This window comes from Canis lupus, chromosome X, assembly GCF_011100685.1.
Source record: "Canis lupus familiaris isolate Mischka breed German Shepherd chromosome X, alternate assembly UU_Cfam_GSD_1.0, whole genome shotgun sequence".
NCBI lineage: Eukaryota > Metazoa > Chordata > Mammalia > Carnivora > Canidae > Canis > Canis lupus.
Genome location: NC_049260.1, coordinates 30,004,081 through 30,021,302, shown reverse-complemented (window position 1 = coordinate 30,021,302; position 17,222 = coordinate 30,004,081). Strand labels below are relative to the sequence as shown.

At 38.8% G+C, this 17,222-nt stretch overlaps 1 protein-coding gene and 1 non-coding gene across 2 annotated transcripts; both read left to right on the top strand.

Moving 5' to 3' along the window:
- The first annotated feature begins 11,152 nt into the window (after positions 1–11,152).
- LOC119868590 lies at positions 11,153–11,263 on the top strand. The gene has a single exon (XR_005386582.1). It is a non-coding gene; the product is annotated as a U6 spliceosomal RNA (small nuclear RNA).
- A 2,953-nt stretch (positions 11,264–14,216) lies between these two features.
- On the top strand, positions 14,217–15,689 carry LOC119878101 (zinc finger protein 773-like). The gene is made up of 2 exons (XM_038588780.1): positions 14,217–14,552; positions 14,838–15,689. The coding sequence occupies exons 1-2, from the start codon at positions 14,217–14,219 to the stop codon at positions 15,687–15,689; spliced, it is 1,188 nt and encodes a 395-aa protein (XP_038444708.1).
- The last annotated feature ends 1,533 nt before the right edge of the window (positions 15,690–17,222 follow it).

The following is a 17,222-nucleotide window of genomic DNA, read 5'->3' as shown; positions in this document are numbered from 1 at the left end:
AACAGATGATTTTATTTCTAACATTACTGAGATTTTAACTATTTAACATGTGCTTTCTCACCTCTACTCCATCCACCTCCCTCTCCTCTCTTTCTTTTCTCTTATGTTTCCTTCTTGGGTGAGAAGATGGGACATGTATATTTCTTTCTAGGGCTAACACAGTCACCTTGCACTTTGATGCTTGGGGCTTTACTCTGAATTACCCATACTCCCTTCTAAAGTTTTTGTTTCTTCCTCTAAAATTTATTTTGCTTGATTTGGGGTTATGATTCATTTTTTTCTCTTCTTAAACATTTCTTTTCTCAACCCTGCTACTTTATAAAGATACTATCCTTCCACATCCTTCTAAGTTCTTCCAAGCGCCAATCCACACCTCCACAGTTACAATTTTTCTTTTGATAATCAAAAGCTTTATCTCTTCACCCTCTTCAAATCCTCTGCAGTACTTAAACCGATGATTAACTTCTCCAACTCTTTATTCCCTTAGCTCTCATGATGTTATAGCCCATGGAGGTTTGCTCCTATTTCTCTAATCTTTGGTTTTCCCATGTTGTTAGTTCTCACACCACCTTTTAAAGTAACATATCCTAAGATTCCACAGTAGCCTCTTATTTCTTACCTCACGATTCCTAGTTAATATGCATATCTACCTCCACAATCTCATCTTTTCCTCAGGGCAGAATTTTCGATCCTTGAACTTTAGCCCTGATTTCTCTCTCAAATTCCATATCCTTATGTACAAATGATTCTTAGACATCTCCACATGAATATTTCCCAAGCCCCTTAAACAACATATCCAGAATTAAAAGGATTATTTTTCCCAACTTCAAATCTACCAATTACACTAAAAGGAAAACAACAATATCCACTATTTTCTGTCTTCTTTCTTTTTCTTGATGCCATTAACATTCTTTCCATTAACCAAGGCCTAACATCTGAAAATCATATTTAGCCCTTCCTTCTCCCTTAACCACCCCTTCTATTCAGTTACCAAATCATTTGACTTTTAGCCTTAATTCAATCAAATAAATAGCCCACCTAAAAAAAAAATCTTCTGTGGCTTTCCATTTCCTAAAGTCCGTGTGAATTGTTTAGGGTTCTCCACAACCTGACTTGTACCTCCTTTTCTAGAACCATCTCTTGCTACTCCTCTCCAAGAACCTTTCAACCAAATATGGTCTTCTCCCAAATAGGGTAACTTTTTCTTGTTTCCATGACATTGTTTATAATACTTCTTTGGCCTGAAATCCCTCTCCTTATATTCATACACACATTCATCAATTCATTCAGTGAGTACCTGCCTGCTACATACTACATACTGTTCTAGATGCTAGAGATGCGATGGTGAAGAAAACAATATCCCTCCCTATGTTAAAGGGGCCTGTATTCAATGAGAAGATTAAGTAAATAAGTATTAAGTAAGGGAACATAATAAAATGTCAGGTATGAAAAATAAAACAAAATAAGGGGATAGAGGTTACTACCTAAATTCTAGCACTCAGGGAAGCACTCCCTGACAGGAGTGACATTTGAACAGTAATCTGAATGATATAAGAGAGCTGGACACATTATATTGGGATTTGTGTAATGGTAGGTACAAAGGACCTTGACAGGATTATGTGAAGTGGTAAGAGGAATAGCAAGGAAACCAGGGTGGCTGATATACCTTGAGTGAGGGGTTTCAAAAAAAAGAAGGTAAGAAACAAGGTCAGAATAACCAGAAGCCAATCCTCTAACGCTACAGACTGTAGTAAAGCTACAGGATTTATTCTCAGTGCCATATAAAGTATTTAGAGGTTGGAGAAGAGGGGAGTGATATGATTTTATTTATTTTTCAGAAAGATCACTTTGCAGGTGTACAGAGACTGTGGGGGTGGTGGAAAAAGTGAACATAGGACAGGAGTTAGGAGACTATGGGACCAATCCAAGTAAGAGATGATTGTGGCTTAGGCTGGGGAAATTGGCATGGAGGTGGTAAGAAATGAGAAAATTAAAGATTAATATGAAATCAGAAACAAAGATTTGCTAACAATTGGACATGAGAAATCAAAGAATGGGAAGAATCCTGGATGACTCCTAAATTTGGGCCCTAAGCAATGGGCTGAATTATGACATGTGCCATCTTCGGAGATAAGAAACACTGACTGGACAAGGAGCAGATTTAGTTGGGGAATCAAAAGGTCGACTTTTGACTTGCTAACCTTGAAAATGGGCATTAGACAGCAAAGTGGAAATATCTAGTCAATCCTTTAATTATGAGTCTGGAGTTCAAGGGACAGCTCAAGGATGGAGATTTCCATTTGAATAACCAGATTTTTTGTGTGTCATTTGGGGTCATTGAACTGCATGAGTTCACTCCATTCAGCCATTCTCAACCCTGGTACAATTTCAATTAACTGGGGAAGCTTTAAAATAAAATACTGATCCCCTCTCCCATCTCCAGAGCAACTGAATCCGAATCTCTGCAGGGAAACCAGAGTATTGGTGAATTTTTAAAACTCCTCTAATGTACAACTAGGTTGAAGAACTCCTGACCTACTGAAATGAGAGATGTCTGAGTACTCACCTCTGTGGCACACCGAAATTTAGAGATCTATAAAAGTAGGTCACAGAAAGGAAGCCAGAATCAAGCTTGGCCAGCAAGGCACAGAGGAAATCAAGAGAACAGGGCAGTATCCCAAAAGCCAAGAAAAGACACTGTTTCAAGAAGAATAAATGAATTCAGTCAAATGCCATTAAGAGTTCAGTCAAAGTGAGGACTGATTTTAGAGCAGAGGACTTGATCATGGGAAGGTAGCTGTAACAAGTGGTTTAGACAGTAGACCTGGACCAAAGACTTATGTCATGCATTCAAAAGAGTAGAAGATGAAGTACAGAGAAGAATCAACACAGGCTCCTGGCCCATACGCATCTATCAGTGTTCTGCCCATTTCCAAGGCCAGTTGAAAGGTGCTGAAGCCTCTGCTAATCTCACCAACTAGAGGCAATTTCTCTGCTGTGCAATTTTGACTTGCTCTTTCCTTTAAGATGCCAACTTGAACTCTAGTTATTTGTGCTCTTGGTGGAGAAGGATCAAATTTAGTTAATCTTTCTATGCCCCACAGTGAAGGAGAAGTAGGTTCTTAGGAACTGTTGGCACAGAATTTAGGAAAGAAAAAGCTTTGAAATGAGGCACCTGGGTGGCTCAGTTGGTTAAATGTCTGCCTTCAGCTCAGGTCATAATCCTGGGGTCCTGGGTCAAGTTCTTTGTTGTCTTGACAGGCTCCCTGCTTAGCGGGGAGTCTGCTTCTCCCTCTCCTTCTGACCTCCCCCACCCTCACCTCCCCACCCCTGCTTGTGCAGGTGCACACCCTCTCCCCCAAAAATAAAACTTAAAAAAAAAGCTTTGAAATATGCTGCAAAGTAATGAGGATTACTGCAGTGCTAAGTGAGCAGAACTCTCATCTCACATACCAGAAAGGGAAGATGTTGAAATTCACTCAGGCATTTCAAGTAAATGTGAAGTATTGGGAGATTTTTTAAAAAAGGCAAAAATACTCAAAGAGCTGAAAAAAAGTTTCAGTAATTATCTCTAATGCTATCTTCGTTCCTGAGCACTGTGAGGCCCTAAATTGTAGTTATGTGACAAGCTAGTGACCCATGTATAGATGACAACAAACCGTTCATCCTCCTCTTAACTCACACAGAACCGCCAGCCCTCACCTGAACCTCCAAATCTGCCTATAACAAGGTGATCAGCCGGAAAATGCTAAAGTCGTTGTAAAGGAGATTCATGGTCATAATTTGTTTGTTTTAATTTTTTTAGTAATACAAATTTTACGACACAGAACATTTTTGCAAAATCTGCCTATATAAGTTGGCAAAAAAAAAAAAAAAGCAACCTGGAGGGAGTGGAGATCATTTAATAGGTATATATCCAGTGGTGAGTGTCAGATTTTTCAGTGGCTTTGAACATCCCTGAAGTGCTTAGTATTTACATAATTTCCTCTTTTAGTGGATCTTTAGACACATTCACTCTATCTGGTAATGATTTTTGGTTTAAATGCTTTGTAAATTGAATTTATTTCAAAATATGAACCATACATAGCCAAAGGCCTTGGGTATATTTTGATTTTTAAAAGTCTTTACAGGGTTTGATTGCCTCTTTTGAACCCCCAAGGCACTAAGTGCCCCCATAAACTTGAGTACAATCGCTTCAGCTGCCATCTTTGAACCTTTTGCCCCCAAATCAATAACCTTCCCTCAAACTGATGAATAACCCCCAATGTTGGAGCAAAGATGATTTTGTCTATCTTTCTTTTAAAAATGAGATACAAGAAAACTGAGTCACAAAAAAAAAAAGAAAGAAAAACTTCCCTCACCTCCCCTTGGAAAAAAAATTAAGAATACATTTCTTATGAAAGAGCTCCATGAATAAAAAAGCACTGCTTAATAAAATTAGAAATGAAATTTGAACTTTCTCTCTCTAAAGCAAGAAAATATATAGTACATATTTCAACATATGTTTACTTGGAAGAATATGTTGAATCTGGTTCATGATTAAGGACTACAGTTTCTGAATCAGAGCCATGAATTTGACTTCTGGTATTTCTCTGAATATAGATAAAATTATGTATTACAGAATACAGTGTTTTTATAACTAGTGAAGAATAAAGGAGAAATTATTACTAATTAGAAATAATTTTCAATGCTTAGACATACATCTATTATAAAGGACATAGCTTTTCTAACAACAGAAAATACCCACAAAACAGATACAGATACTACTTTTAAGCACTTTTTTTCTGGTAAATCTTAACATGAAAAGAAAATCTTAGGTTGCTGTGAAAAACTACAATATAAATCAGTGCCTCATAAAGACCTGAAATTTCTTTGCTTTTATTAAATCTGTGATTTTTAAAAAATAATATCAAAGAGTCACTAGTATATCTGAGAAAGCACTTACTTTTTATCTAGCCCAGCTCCAAAATCAATAAGGAATCCCCCAGAAGCAACCTTAAATGGTGGTGTTCATACAGCACCTTCTGGAACTTTCCCAGCAACATGAAGTTCATTACTTTGTCAGGCAGGCTGATCCACTATTAAAAACTCTAATTGTTAGAAGCTTCTACCATAAATATCCAAATTATGAGCCTGAGTTACAACTGAGGAAGTCAGCCCAGACAGCATTAGCCTTCATCCTTTAATATGCTCCTCACACTGAGAAAATGTCCTTAAGTCCTTTGCTGTTAAGAAAGTGAAAGAAGGAGGTCCTGGGGTATAAAAATTTCTTTTTTCTAAAGATTTTATTTATTCATGAGAGGCACAGAGAGAGAGGCAGAGACACAGGCAGAGGGAGAAGCAGGCTCCATGCAGGGAGCCCCATGTGGGACCCGATCCCGGGACTCTAGGATCAGCCCTGGGCGGAAGGCAGACGCTCAACCGCTGAGCCACTGGGGCTGCCCTAAAAATTTCTTTTTTTTTTAATTTCTTTTAAAAGAAAGAAATTAAATTAAATGTACCCAATGCTGAACCATTTTAATGTTGCCACGTGATAGAAGAATGATTTACTAGAACAAATTCCATAAAAAATCACATGAAATAACCATTTTCTGAAAGATATCTATAAGAATACCTGAAGACAAACCTACAAAAGTGTTTCCGAGAAGCCAGACAAATAAGTTACGGATCACAAGTTGAAGACTAGAGGGGAGAAGAACAAGAATTTGTGAATTAAGAAGAAACTATAGAGCAATCACACGGAAAGGGAGGGTGTAGAGGAAGGAGAAAGGCCACTGCTTGGTTTCAGGGGACAGGCTGTAGGCAACTGTGCAGGGCATGCCCACAGCAGAGGTGGGAGCACTATATGATTAGTACCTCCTTCTCCTCCTCCATATGTACACAGCAGGCTCCCCGGGTGAGACCAAGTGGGGACCCCACTGCCACTTACATAAATATGGGGGTGCACAGGCACGCAAGACACACGCACTCCACTCCATATCAGCTAAATGTAAACACAGAGAAACTCATCACCCTCTGCTGGCCCCAGAACAGCACCCCCAGCACCCTGGCCCTAGCCACAATAACCTCTCCCCCAACACTCAGCCCTGTTCCCTAATCCACACCGGCGCAGATGCAGAATTTGGCAACAAGGGCACCTGGGTGGCTAAGTCGCTGAGCATCTGCCTTCGGCTCAGGTCATGATCAGCCCAACGTCCGGCTACCCTTCAGGGGGAGTCTGCTTCTCCCTCTCCCTCTGCCGCTCACTCTGCTTGTGCTCTCTTGGACTTTCTCTCTATGCATCAAATAAACAAAGAAAAAAATCTATAAATAAATTAAAATAAAAGTGATAGTTAAGTTTTTGAGGTTGCAAATAACAAAATAATGAGATTTTAAAGTCTATATAGAAATCAAGTGAGGGACACCGGGGTGGCTCAGCGGTTGGGCGTCTGCCTTCGGCTCAAGGCATGATCCTGGGGTCCCGGGATTGAGACCCTCATCTGGCTCCCTGCATGGAGCCTGCTTCTCCCTCTGCCTGTGTCTCTGCCTCTCGCTCCCTGTGTGTCTCTCATGAATAAATAAAATATTTTTAAAAAGAGAAATCAAGTGTTTTCATTTCTGACTTGAATAAATTAAACATGGGTGTTGAAAAACAAAACTAACCTAATACATATTCTCTTCAGAATATAAAGACCACCTTCAGAATTCATGCTCAGACATGCACATACATATAAACACAGCCTCATATTTTATATCTCATTAGTAGGATAGTTTAGAGGCAGTAACTATTTCTTCTTTGACTTCATACCCTTAGTTTCTAGCCCACTATCTTCCTGCTTGATGTTTGGTATCTTCCTTCTTGTTGATGCTAAATGAATGAAGCTCCCAAGATACTGGCTGGCAAGCTTTTCTGAACAGTGCTACTACAGTCTACACAGCTATTTGTCCTCTCCCTGCTCTGATTCTGTGTTGTGAAGAGTAACGTATGTCTTTACTTTTCCTTACGTCAACGGGAACACTGTTCTTCCCAGTATGTAAAGCATAGGCCTTATGCATCCTACTTTATGCAATGTTGCATTTCCAGTATCTGAGGACTTTAACAATCACCCATAAATTTTAGCCAAAAATCCACAGTAAATTGGGCCTGATCATCTACCATGTTACCTCAGAGTGTATTGTGGTTAGTATAAAGATTTATTGTGGCACTGGGCCATACATCTAGTAAGTTAATCTCTCCATTATTTATTGCTAAAATAGAACTAACTAAATCAAATTGTTTTCTCCATAAGAGCTCTAAGATTTTGGAACGAATACAACTGATGTCCCCTGGAGTCTACACTCTTGGCTAAAAAAATCAAAAGAATTCTGTTTCCATGCTTTACATTGTTGCTCTGGGTCACTTCCCTTGAGCTACACTTAGGATGAATTAAGAAAAGTAGTTTCTGATCAATACAGTAGGACTCTCCCCTTCTGTAAACTAGATACTATTTCTTTTTCTTTTTTTTTTTTTTTTTAATGATAGTCACACACACAGAGAGAGAGAGGGAAAGAGAGGCAGAAGCAGGCTTCATGCACCGGGAACCCGATGTGGGATTCGATCCTGGGTCTCCAGGATCACGTCCTGGGCCAAAGGAAGGCGCTAACCCGCTGCGCCACCCAGGAATCCCCGATATTATTTCTTTTAATGCAGCCTAAGATGGCAGCAGTGGGATGTGGCGTTAAACACTGCCAGATGTTTCATGGTTTTTATTCTGAGAGCCATCACTGCAACTCATGTAATGCTAAACAGAAGTGTAGGTCACAGTTGCTATGTGTCCTTACAGTTCTCTATTTTCACCCAAAATCATTGCCAGTCATGGCACTTAACTGCCTGGTCTATATCATAGGTCTGAGAAAATACCTTTGCTTTCCCTCATATTAAATAGTGATCATTTCTTACCTTATACCTTCTAAAATTATCTATTTTCCCGTATACACATGACTTTAGCTGGGTACTATTTTTAGATGAGCCAATGCCTTTTTCTAAATATGTTATCTAAAAGATGTACTCTTTTTCTAAATTATTTTCACATTTTTAAAATTTAAATTCAATTAATTAACATATGGTGTATTATTAGTTTCAGAGGAAGAGTTCCATGATTCCTCATTCTTTTATAATACCCAGTGCTCAGGGCACCTGGGTGGCTCAGTGGTTGAGCATCTGCCTTTGGCTCAGATGGTGATTCCAGAGTACTGGGATCATTTCCTGTACGGGGCTCCCTCCCAGGAGCCTGCTTCTCCCTCTGCCTATGTCTCTGCCTCTCTCTGTGTGTCTCTCATGAATAAATAAATCTTTTTAAAAAATCTCTGTGCTTATAATACCCAGTGCTCATTACATCACTCAGTTACCCCATCCCTCCACCTCCCACCCCTCCAGCAACCCTCACTTCGTTTATGATTAAGAGTCTCTTAGGATTTGTCTCCCTCTCTGATTTTGTCTTGTTTTATTTTTTCCTCCTTTCCCCATGGTCCTCTTTTTTTGTTTCTTAAATTCCACATACGAATGAGATCATAGGATAATTGTCTTTTGCTGATTGACTTATTTCGCTTAGCATAATACCATCTAGTTCCATCCATGTCATTGCAAATGGCAAGATTTCTTTTTTTGATGGCTGAGTAGTATTCCATTGTGCATATATACCACATCTTCTTCTTAATGGGCGATGCCTCTTAAGAGGGCACTAGTTATGATAAGCACTGGGTGCTATATATAAGTGATAAATCACTAGATTCTACTGCTGAAAAAAAATAAATAAAAGATGTTTTCTTAGGACAAATGCCCTTGGGAAAAACAGCCATATTTATTCTTTAAAACAACAATCTCTTTAGCTCTATCCAAAGTAAAAATTACTAATTTTACTTAGTTGTAAATTACATTAATATCCAATTGGTTGGAAAGGCAAAAAGCCACCTTAAAATTACACATTAGCTGTATTAACTATGTATCTGATAGTTTCAAAATGATGTCTGAAAACTTGTTAGAGAGTCTTTCATAAAGTTAATTATCATAAATTACTAAAAATGCTGGCAAGAGGTATGCTTTAATTCATCTCCTAACTACCTTCTACCCCTCTGCTATAAAGCAGAATGGTGATTGTCTTAGTACTGTTGAAAAAATGCAGAGTATAGACATTATATGATTCTAATAATAACATCAAATAGTCTGAGTAACTTTTTTAGATAATAATATTTTCCAATCTTTATGTAATTGTACTCAGTTAAAATATGAGATTCATTTTCCTACAAGGTCAATTAAATATGCAATTAAAAGCTACTCCCGCATGTCTTCCTCCCATGGCTGTCAGTGCAAATTCCCCAGGGTACCGATTTGTACATTTTACAGAATCATTCATGTGAACTGTATTCCAAATGGCTTTAAAATATTAAAAGTTCCATTTTACAATTTCTTCTGCTCAGTGATCAGTATGGTGAATCTCCTTCATCTTGATAAAGGTCATAAAGTTTTTGTCTTCTTCCAAGTGCCTGATTTTGCAAGTTGTAGCATGAAGAAAGAGTGAAGAGAGAACAGGTCATGAAAAAGAAAGAGAATGGAGTCAGCATCAGGAAAGAGATGATATTTAAGAAGAATGAAACAAAGTTCCCTCATTCTGGATATTTCTTTCTTCCTTTTGTAACTTATTCAGTCAGATGGCCATTGGTCATGACTCAACAGAAGTGGAAAGAAGCGAACCTAAAAATAATAAAATTCTGTCTTTATAATTTCAAACATCTAGGTTCAGAGGAATAGAGATAATTTTTATCCAGAAGCAATATATTTACGAGATGTTTTGATCAGTAGAAAAAATTTAATAGTTTCCCACTACCTTTCCATCCCCCCAAAGTGTATGATCCTTTTGCACTGTTGGTTGGAATGCAAACTGGTGCAGCCACTCTAGAAAACAATATGGAGTTTCCTCAAAAAGTTAAAAATACAGCTACGCTACAACCCAACAATTGCACTACTAGACATTTATAGAAAGAATACAAATATAGTGATTCAAAGAGGCACATGCACCCCAGTGTTTATAGCAACACTATCCACAATAGCCAAAATATGGAAAACGCCCAAATGTTCATCAATTGATGAGTGAATACAAAAGATGTGGCATATATATATATATATATATATATATATATATATATATATATAATGTAATATTACTCAGCCATCAAAAAGAATGAAATCTTGCCATGTGCAACAACATGGAAGGAACTAGAGTCCATGACGCTAAGTGAAATAAGTCAGAGAAAGACAAATACCATATGATTTCACTCAGATATGGAATTTAAGAAACAAAACAGATGAACATAGGGGAAGGGAAGAAAAAATAAAATAAGATGAAAATAGAAAGAGAGGCAAACCAAAAAGGACTCTTAGCTATAGAGTTGCTGGAAGAGAGGTGGGTAGGAGGGTTGCTGGAAGACAGGTGGGTAGGAGGATGGGGTAATTGGGTAATGGGCATTAAGGAGGGCACTTGTTGTGATGAGCACTGGGTATTGTATGCAAGTGATAAATCACTAAATTCCACCCCTGAAACTAATGCTACACTATACATTAACTAACTTGACTTTAAATAAAATCTCCAAAAAAAGGAGAGAGAGAGAATGAAGATGTGAATAAACATCAGCAGTGAAAAATGGGTACCTAATTATTAAGTAACCAACCACTTAAGATTAAATACCATACCTATGACCCAGGAATCCCACTTCTGAGTATTTATCCAAAAGAAACTAAATCAGTATTTTGAAGAGATATTTGCACTCCCATGTTCATTGCAACACTATTCACAAGATATGGAAACAAGCTAAATGTTCATCAATGGATGAATGGTTAAAGAAAATGATATGTGTATATTTAAAGGAATAGTATTCAGCCATAAAAAGAAGGAAATCCTGCTGCTGTGACAATATGGATAAATCTGGAGTACTTATGCTAAATGAAATAATGTAGACATGGAAAGATGAATACCATATGTACTCACTCATATATAGAATCTAAACAAAACAAAACAAAAGCCAAACTCATAGAAAAAGATAGTAGAATGGTGGTCACCACAATCTAGATAGAGGCAAAAATGGGAGATGCTGATCAAAGAAGGGGTCAAACTTTCCATTATAAGGTGAATAAGTTCTCATGCTCTCTTCAGCAGCACATACACTTAAACTGGAATGATACAGAGGAGATTAGCATGGCCCCTGTGTGAGGATGACATGCAAATTAGTGAGTGTTCCATATCATATTTTTCCTCACACCATACACAAAAATACATTCAAAATGGATAAAACAGCTAACTGTGAGACAGGAGACCATCAAAATCTCAGAGAAGAACATAGGCAGCAACCTCTTTGACATCAGCAATAGCAACTTACTAGACACGTCTCTGGAGGCAAGGGAAACAAGAGCAAAAATGAACTATTGGGACTTCATTGAGATAGAAAGATTCTGCACAGGGAAGGAAATAATCAACAAAACTAAAAGGCAATTGATGGAATGGAAGAAGATGTTTGCAGATGAAATATCTGAAAAAGGGTTAGAATCAAAAATCTATAAGGAACTTGTCAAACTTAACATCCTAAAAACCAAATAATCCAGTTAAGAAATAGGCAGAAGACATGCATTGACATTTTTCCAAAGAAGACATCCAGATGATTAACAGACACATGAAAAGATGCTCATCATGATTCATCATCAGAGAAATACAAATCAAAACTACAATGAGATATCATCTCATATCTATCAGAATAGCTAAAATTAACAATGCAGGAAATAACGGATGTTGGGAAGGATGGAGAGAAAGGGAAACCCTCTTACACTGTTGGTGGGAATGCAACCTGGTGCAGCCACTCTGGAAAACAGTATGAGGGTCTCTCAAAAGATAGAACTACCCTACAATCCAGCAATTGTACTACTAGTTATTTACCCAAAGGATACAAAAATACTGATTCAAAGGGACACATGCACCCCAACATTGACCATTATCAATAACAGGTACATTATGGAAAGAGCGCCACTGTCCATTGACTGATGAATGGATGAAGAGGTGATACATATATACAATGGAATATTACTCAGGCATCAAAGAGAATGAAGTCTTGCCATTTGCAGCAACATAGAGCTACTGTATATTATGCTAAGGGAAGTAAGTCAGTCAGAGACAAATACCATATGATTTCACTCATGTGTGGAATTTCAGAAATGAAACAGATGAACATGGGGGCAGGGGGAAGAGAGAGAGGCAAACCATAAAACAGACTCTTAATTTTAGAGAACAAACTGAGGGTTGCTGGAAGTGGGCAGGGGAATGGGTTAAATAGGTGATGGGTATTTAAAGAGGGCACTTATTGTGATGAGCACTGGGGAAGATACATAAGTGATTAATCACTAAATTCTACTCCTGAAACTAATATTACACTATATGTTAATCAACTGGAATTTAAATAAAAACTTGAAACCAAACGAAAATATAAGATGCATAAGTTATTGGGACCTAACATACAACATAGTGACTATGTTAATCATACTGTATAGTCGACTTGAAATTTGCTGAGTATAGGGGATCCTAAGCACTCTCACTATGCACACACAGAATAAAAAGTAACTATATATAATGAAGGATATGTTAATTAACTTGATTGTGGTAATCATTTAATAATATATACGTATCAAATCATCACATTGTATACTTTAAATACCTACGATTTTATTCAGCATTATATTGCAATAAAGCTGTAAAAAAGCATTAAATAAAGGTACAAATAACAAAATACAGTGACCAACATAGCAGAAATAAATATGAAAACCTAGATAACATGAAAAAAAATTCTAGGGAAATATAAACCAGCAAAGTGGCCCATCATGAAGAAAATCATAAAATCAAAGAAAGAGTAGAAAAATTTTTAGAACCACAAAGATATCAGACCTACTAAACTTTTTTAAAAAGCCAATTTCAACTATAAAAATATTCCAATATATAGGACAGAAAATAGACAATTTCTCACTTTCTAAGCTTAGTAATGTCTGTGGCCCCCAAGGCAGAAAAGCACAAGAAAGCAAAAACATATATTAAAAAAACTTATAAACACAGAAGCAAAATCCAAACAGAGTATCAGCAATTCACAATCAATACTTCATTGTAATGAACTCATGACCAATGATTTAATCTCAACATTACAAGGATAGCACAATTTAAGAAAATTTCCCAAGTTAATTCACTAAAATAAAGTACCTAAATGAGAAAAAAACATGACTAAACATAGGCCAATATATCACTGAATGATATCCAGCAAACATTCATGAAAAAAAAAAACCTTGGCAAACAACTTTCATAAATGTATCTACCAAATATAGCAAATACAGTATAAGATGCAAATTAAGTTCAGAAATTTAAAAAGTTATCTCTTATCACCACTACTAATCAACACTGTCCTAAAGGTTCTAGCCACTGCAAAAGATGAGAGAGAAAAAATAAGTGGCAAATGGATGCAACAGTTGGATGGATTTTCTGTTGGAAAATAGGAAATAAAATATTTTCAGTGGTTATGATCATCTATATAATCAATCTAAATAACCAACTGACAAACAGAACTAAAGAGGGAATTCAGCAGTGCCTAAATACAAGATCTACATACACACACACAAAAACTAACTAATAGCTACCCTGTAGACCAACAATGAATCATTAAAAAAATTACTCAGGACTATGAAATCTGGAATGGAGACATTTGGATGGTTTTGAATGAATCTGAGAACTATGAACTTTAACATTACCTGAAGTCACGTTTCCCAAATGAAACTTCCTTTCCTCTTTCCAATCTAAGAAAGCCAGCCCCTCCTTCACTAAAATATATATATATACATATACATATATATATGAATATATGTATATAAGGCCACCTCTGGGCGGGACTTCTAGCCTCCACTCATTGGACCATGCTCCATTCTATTTCATTTTGGTTCATCAGAGAAACAGCCAGAAGCACTAGGCAGAGGCTGTGTCTCCATCGTTTTTTCCATGACCTAACGGGAGCCATTTTTGAGGTTGAGGCCTACGTCTCTGCTTTGTTAGCCCAGCTTTAGTTTTGTGTGTTGTCCCTTTGTGTGGCGATTTGGTGTTCCTGACCATGGTGTGGACGATCTTGGGCCTTGTACTTCCTCACATCTGCTGAGGCCGCCCTTTCAGGGCCTTGATACTATAGCCATGGCGGAGGCTGGTGCGCAGTCGGATGCAGCCCACAACCTTATAACCTTTGAGGATGTTTGTATATACTTCACCCAAGAGGAGTGGGAGCTACTTGATGCTCAGAAACGTCTATACTGTACTGTGATTCTGGAGAACTTTCTACTGGTGACCTCAGTGGGATTTGCAATTTCCCCAATTCCCCAACCACGGCCAGTGAGAGAGCCTATAGTTTCTGAAAATGTGGCGATAGGTCCAGCCGAGGCAAGGATGGTCCAGGGGAGACTTTGCCCTTGTCATAAAGTAGAAAATGAAGATGAATCTTTTGAGCACGGTGTTTCTATAAAAGACTCACAGGTGAGAATTCTCAGAGTGAGTCCTTCTATCCCAAAGAGCCACTTGTGTAATATGTGTGACCCGATCTTGAAAGACATTTTGTGTCTGTCTGGGCATCAGGGCACATCCCTTGGGCATCAGCCACACCCATGTAGATCATGTGGAAGAACCTTCTGGGTCACTGTCAACATTGACCAAATCCTGAGGCAGCACAGTGGAGAGGCAGTCCCTAGAAAAGAAAATGACCAAGCCTCCTTTGTGAAGAGCTGCAGAAGCCACATGTCAGAGAAGGTCTTCACTTGAAAGAAGGATGAGGAGGACTCCTTGGCCAGCTCTGGACTTGTCCAGCCCCATGTGACTCAAGATGAGGAGAAGCCATGCACCAGGAGCCAGTGTGAGGAAGCCTTTCATGTTGGACAAAAAGATTGCAAGTGCAGTGAATGTGGGAAAACTTTTAGCAACAAAGACAAATGTGTCCAACACCAGAAAATCCACACTGGAGAAAAGCCTTACAAGTACAATGATTGTGGGGATGTTTTTGTCTGCAACTCCAGCCGCCAAGAACACCAGAGAGTTCACATGGGATCAAGGTCTAATGACTGTGCTGAATGTGGGAAATCTTTTATCAGAAAATCCCATCTTATTCAGCACCAGAGAATTCACACTGGAGCAAAACCTTTTGAATGCAGTGAATGTGGGAAAGCCTTTGGCCGCAAAGATACACTTACGCAGCACCAGAAAACTCACAGTGGAGAAAGGCCTTTTATGTGCAGCAGATGTGGGAAAGCCTTTCTCCACAAAGATGCGCTTGCTGAGCACCAGAAAAGCCACACTGGAGAAAAGTCCTACAAGTGCGATAGATGTGGGAAATTCTTTAGCCACAGCTCCTACGTAAAAGTACATAAGAGAATTCACAGTGGAACAAGGCCTTATGTGTGCAGTGAATGTGGGAAAGCCTACATCAGCCATCCCCACCTTATTCAACACAAGAAAAGTCACACCACAGCAAAGCGTATGGATGAAAAGAATGAGGAAAATTCTTTCATGACAAGTCCAGCGTCAGTATGCACTGGAGACACAACACCAGAGCAAAGCCGCATGTGTTCAGCGAATGTGGGAGGGCTGATGGGAGATACTCCCACCTGGCTTGGCACATAAAATTTCATACCAATGAAAGGCTTCTCGAGCCTCGGTGTCCATGGAAAGATGAATGGATAAAGAAGATGTGGTCTATGTATACAATGGAATATTCCTCAGCCATTAGAAACGACAAATACCCACCATTTGCTTCAACGTGGATGGAACTGGAGGGTATTATTCTGAGTGAAATAAGTCAATCGGAGAAGGACAAACATTATATGGTCTCATTCATTTGGGGAATATAAATAATAGTGAAAGGGAATAGAGGGGAAGGGAGAAGAAATGGGTAGGAAATATCAGAAAGGGAGACAGAACATGAAGACTCCTAACTCTGGGAAACGAACTAGGGGTGGGGGAAGGGGAGATGGGTGGGGGGTGGGGGCAACTGGGTGACGGGCACTGAGGGGGGCACTTGATGGGATGAGCACTGGGTGTTATTCTATATGTTGGCAAACTGAACACCAATAAAAAATAAATTTACAAAAAAAGAATTATTTCAAAAAAAAAAAAAGAAAGGCTTCCCATGTGTGTGAGTTTTGGTGATCCTTCAGCTTCATCTTTTAAGTTCATTTAGCACCAGGAACCTTACACTGAGGGAGGCCTTAAGAGAGCAGGGAACGTGCTTTCTCCTTGCTCCACACAGCATGACTCACAAAAGAGAAAATCTCTGCAAGGTGGCCTTTGAGATGGAGTCAACACCCTGAAGTTGAACTTCGTACATCTAGCTCTCCACGCTGGGGAGAAAACTGTAAGTGCCAGGTGTGTGTGTGGGGGGCGGGGTTCAGGACCTACTTTACATTTTCTAATCTTCCCAGGGCCTTCACTTGATCTGAGCAATGCCATTGCCTGCATCTGTTGCGGAGACCACTGCACTTCTGCCGGCAGTCAGGACCCCACAGTATGTGTCTGTCCCCCCAGTGTGCTCAGGTAAGGCACACCTTTACCCTCTCTCCTATTTCCTGGAGGGAGTCATGAGTGATGTGAACCCATTAGGGATCATCATTTCCTGACCTACAGATGGTTTCAGTGTGGACATGACTCAGCACCCAGATCTGAGCTGGAACCTGCTGCTGTTTTCCAGAGGTTTCTGTTTTCCATGGACAGTATTGACTCTACATGAGATGGCTGAGATGAATTTCTCCAGCCTCCAAATCACCCGTCCTTGGAACTGCCTGCCCCACACTGATCTGATTTGTGCAATGAAAATGCCTTATTGTTAAAGCCTTTGTTCTGTTCACTGTGTGGGTTTGATTGAGAAAAGAAATGGGCTTTCAAGAAGCAGGTCATGACTGACTGAGCTCATTGCTTCCCTTCACACCTGTATACAAGGGTGTTGATTGCTTTCCACAGGAAGAAAACTAGGACTGTGGGCTAAATAGAGTTGTGCTGTCCAATACAATAGGCACTAGCCACATATGACTATTGAATGCTTGAAATGTGGCTGGTGTGAGCTATGTTATAAAATGCACACTAGATTTCTAAAACATAGTATGAGAAAAAGAGTGAGAAAGAATGCAAAACATCTTATCTTTATACTGACTACATATTAAA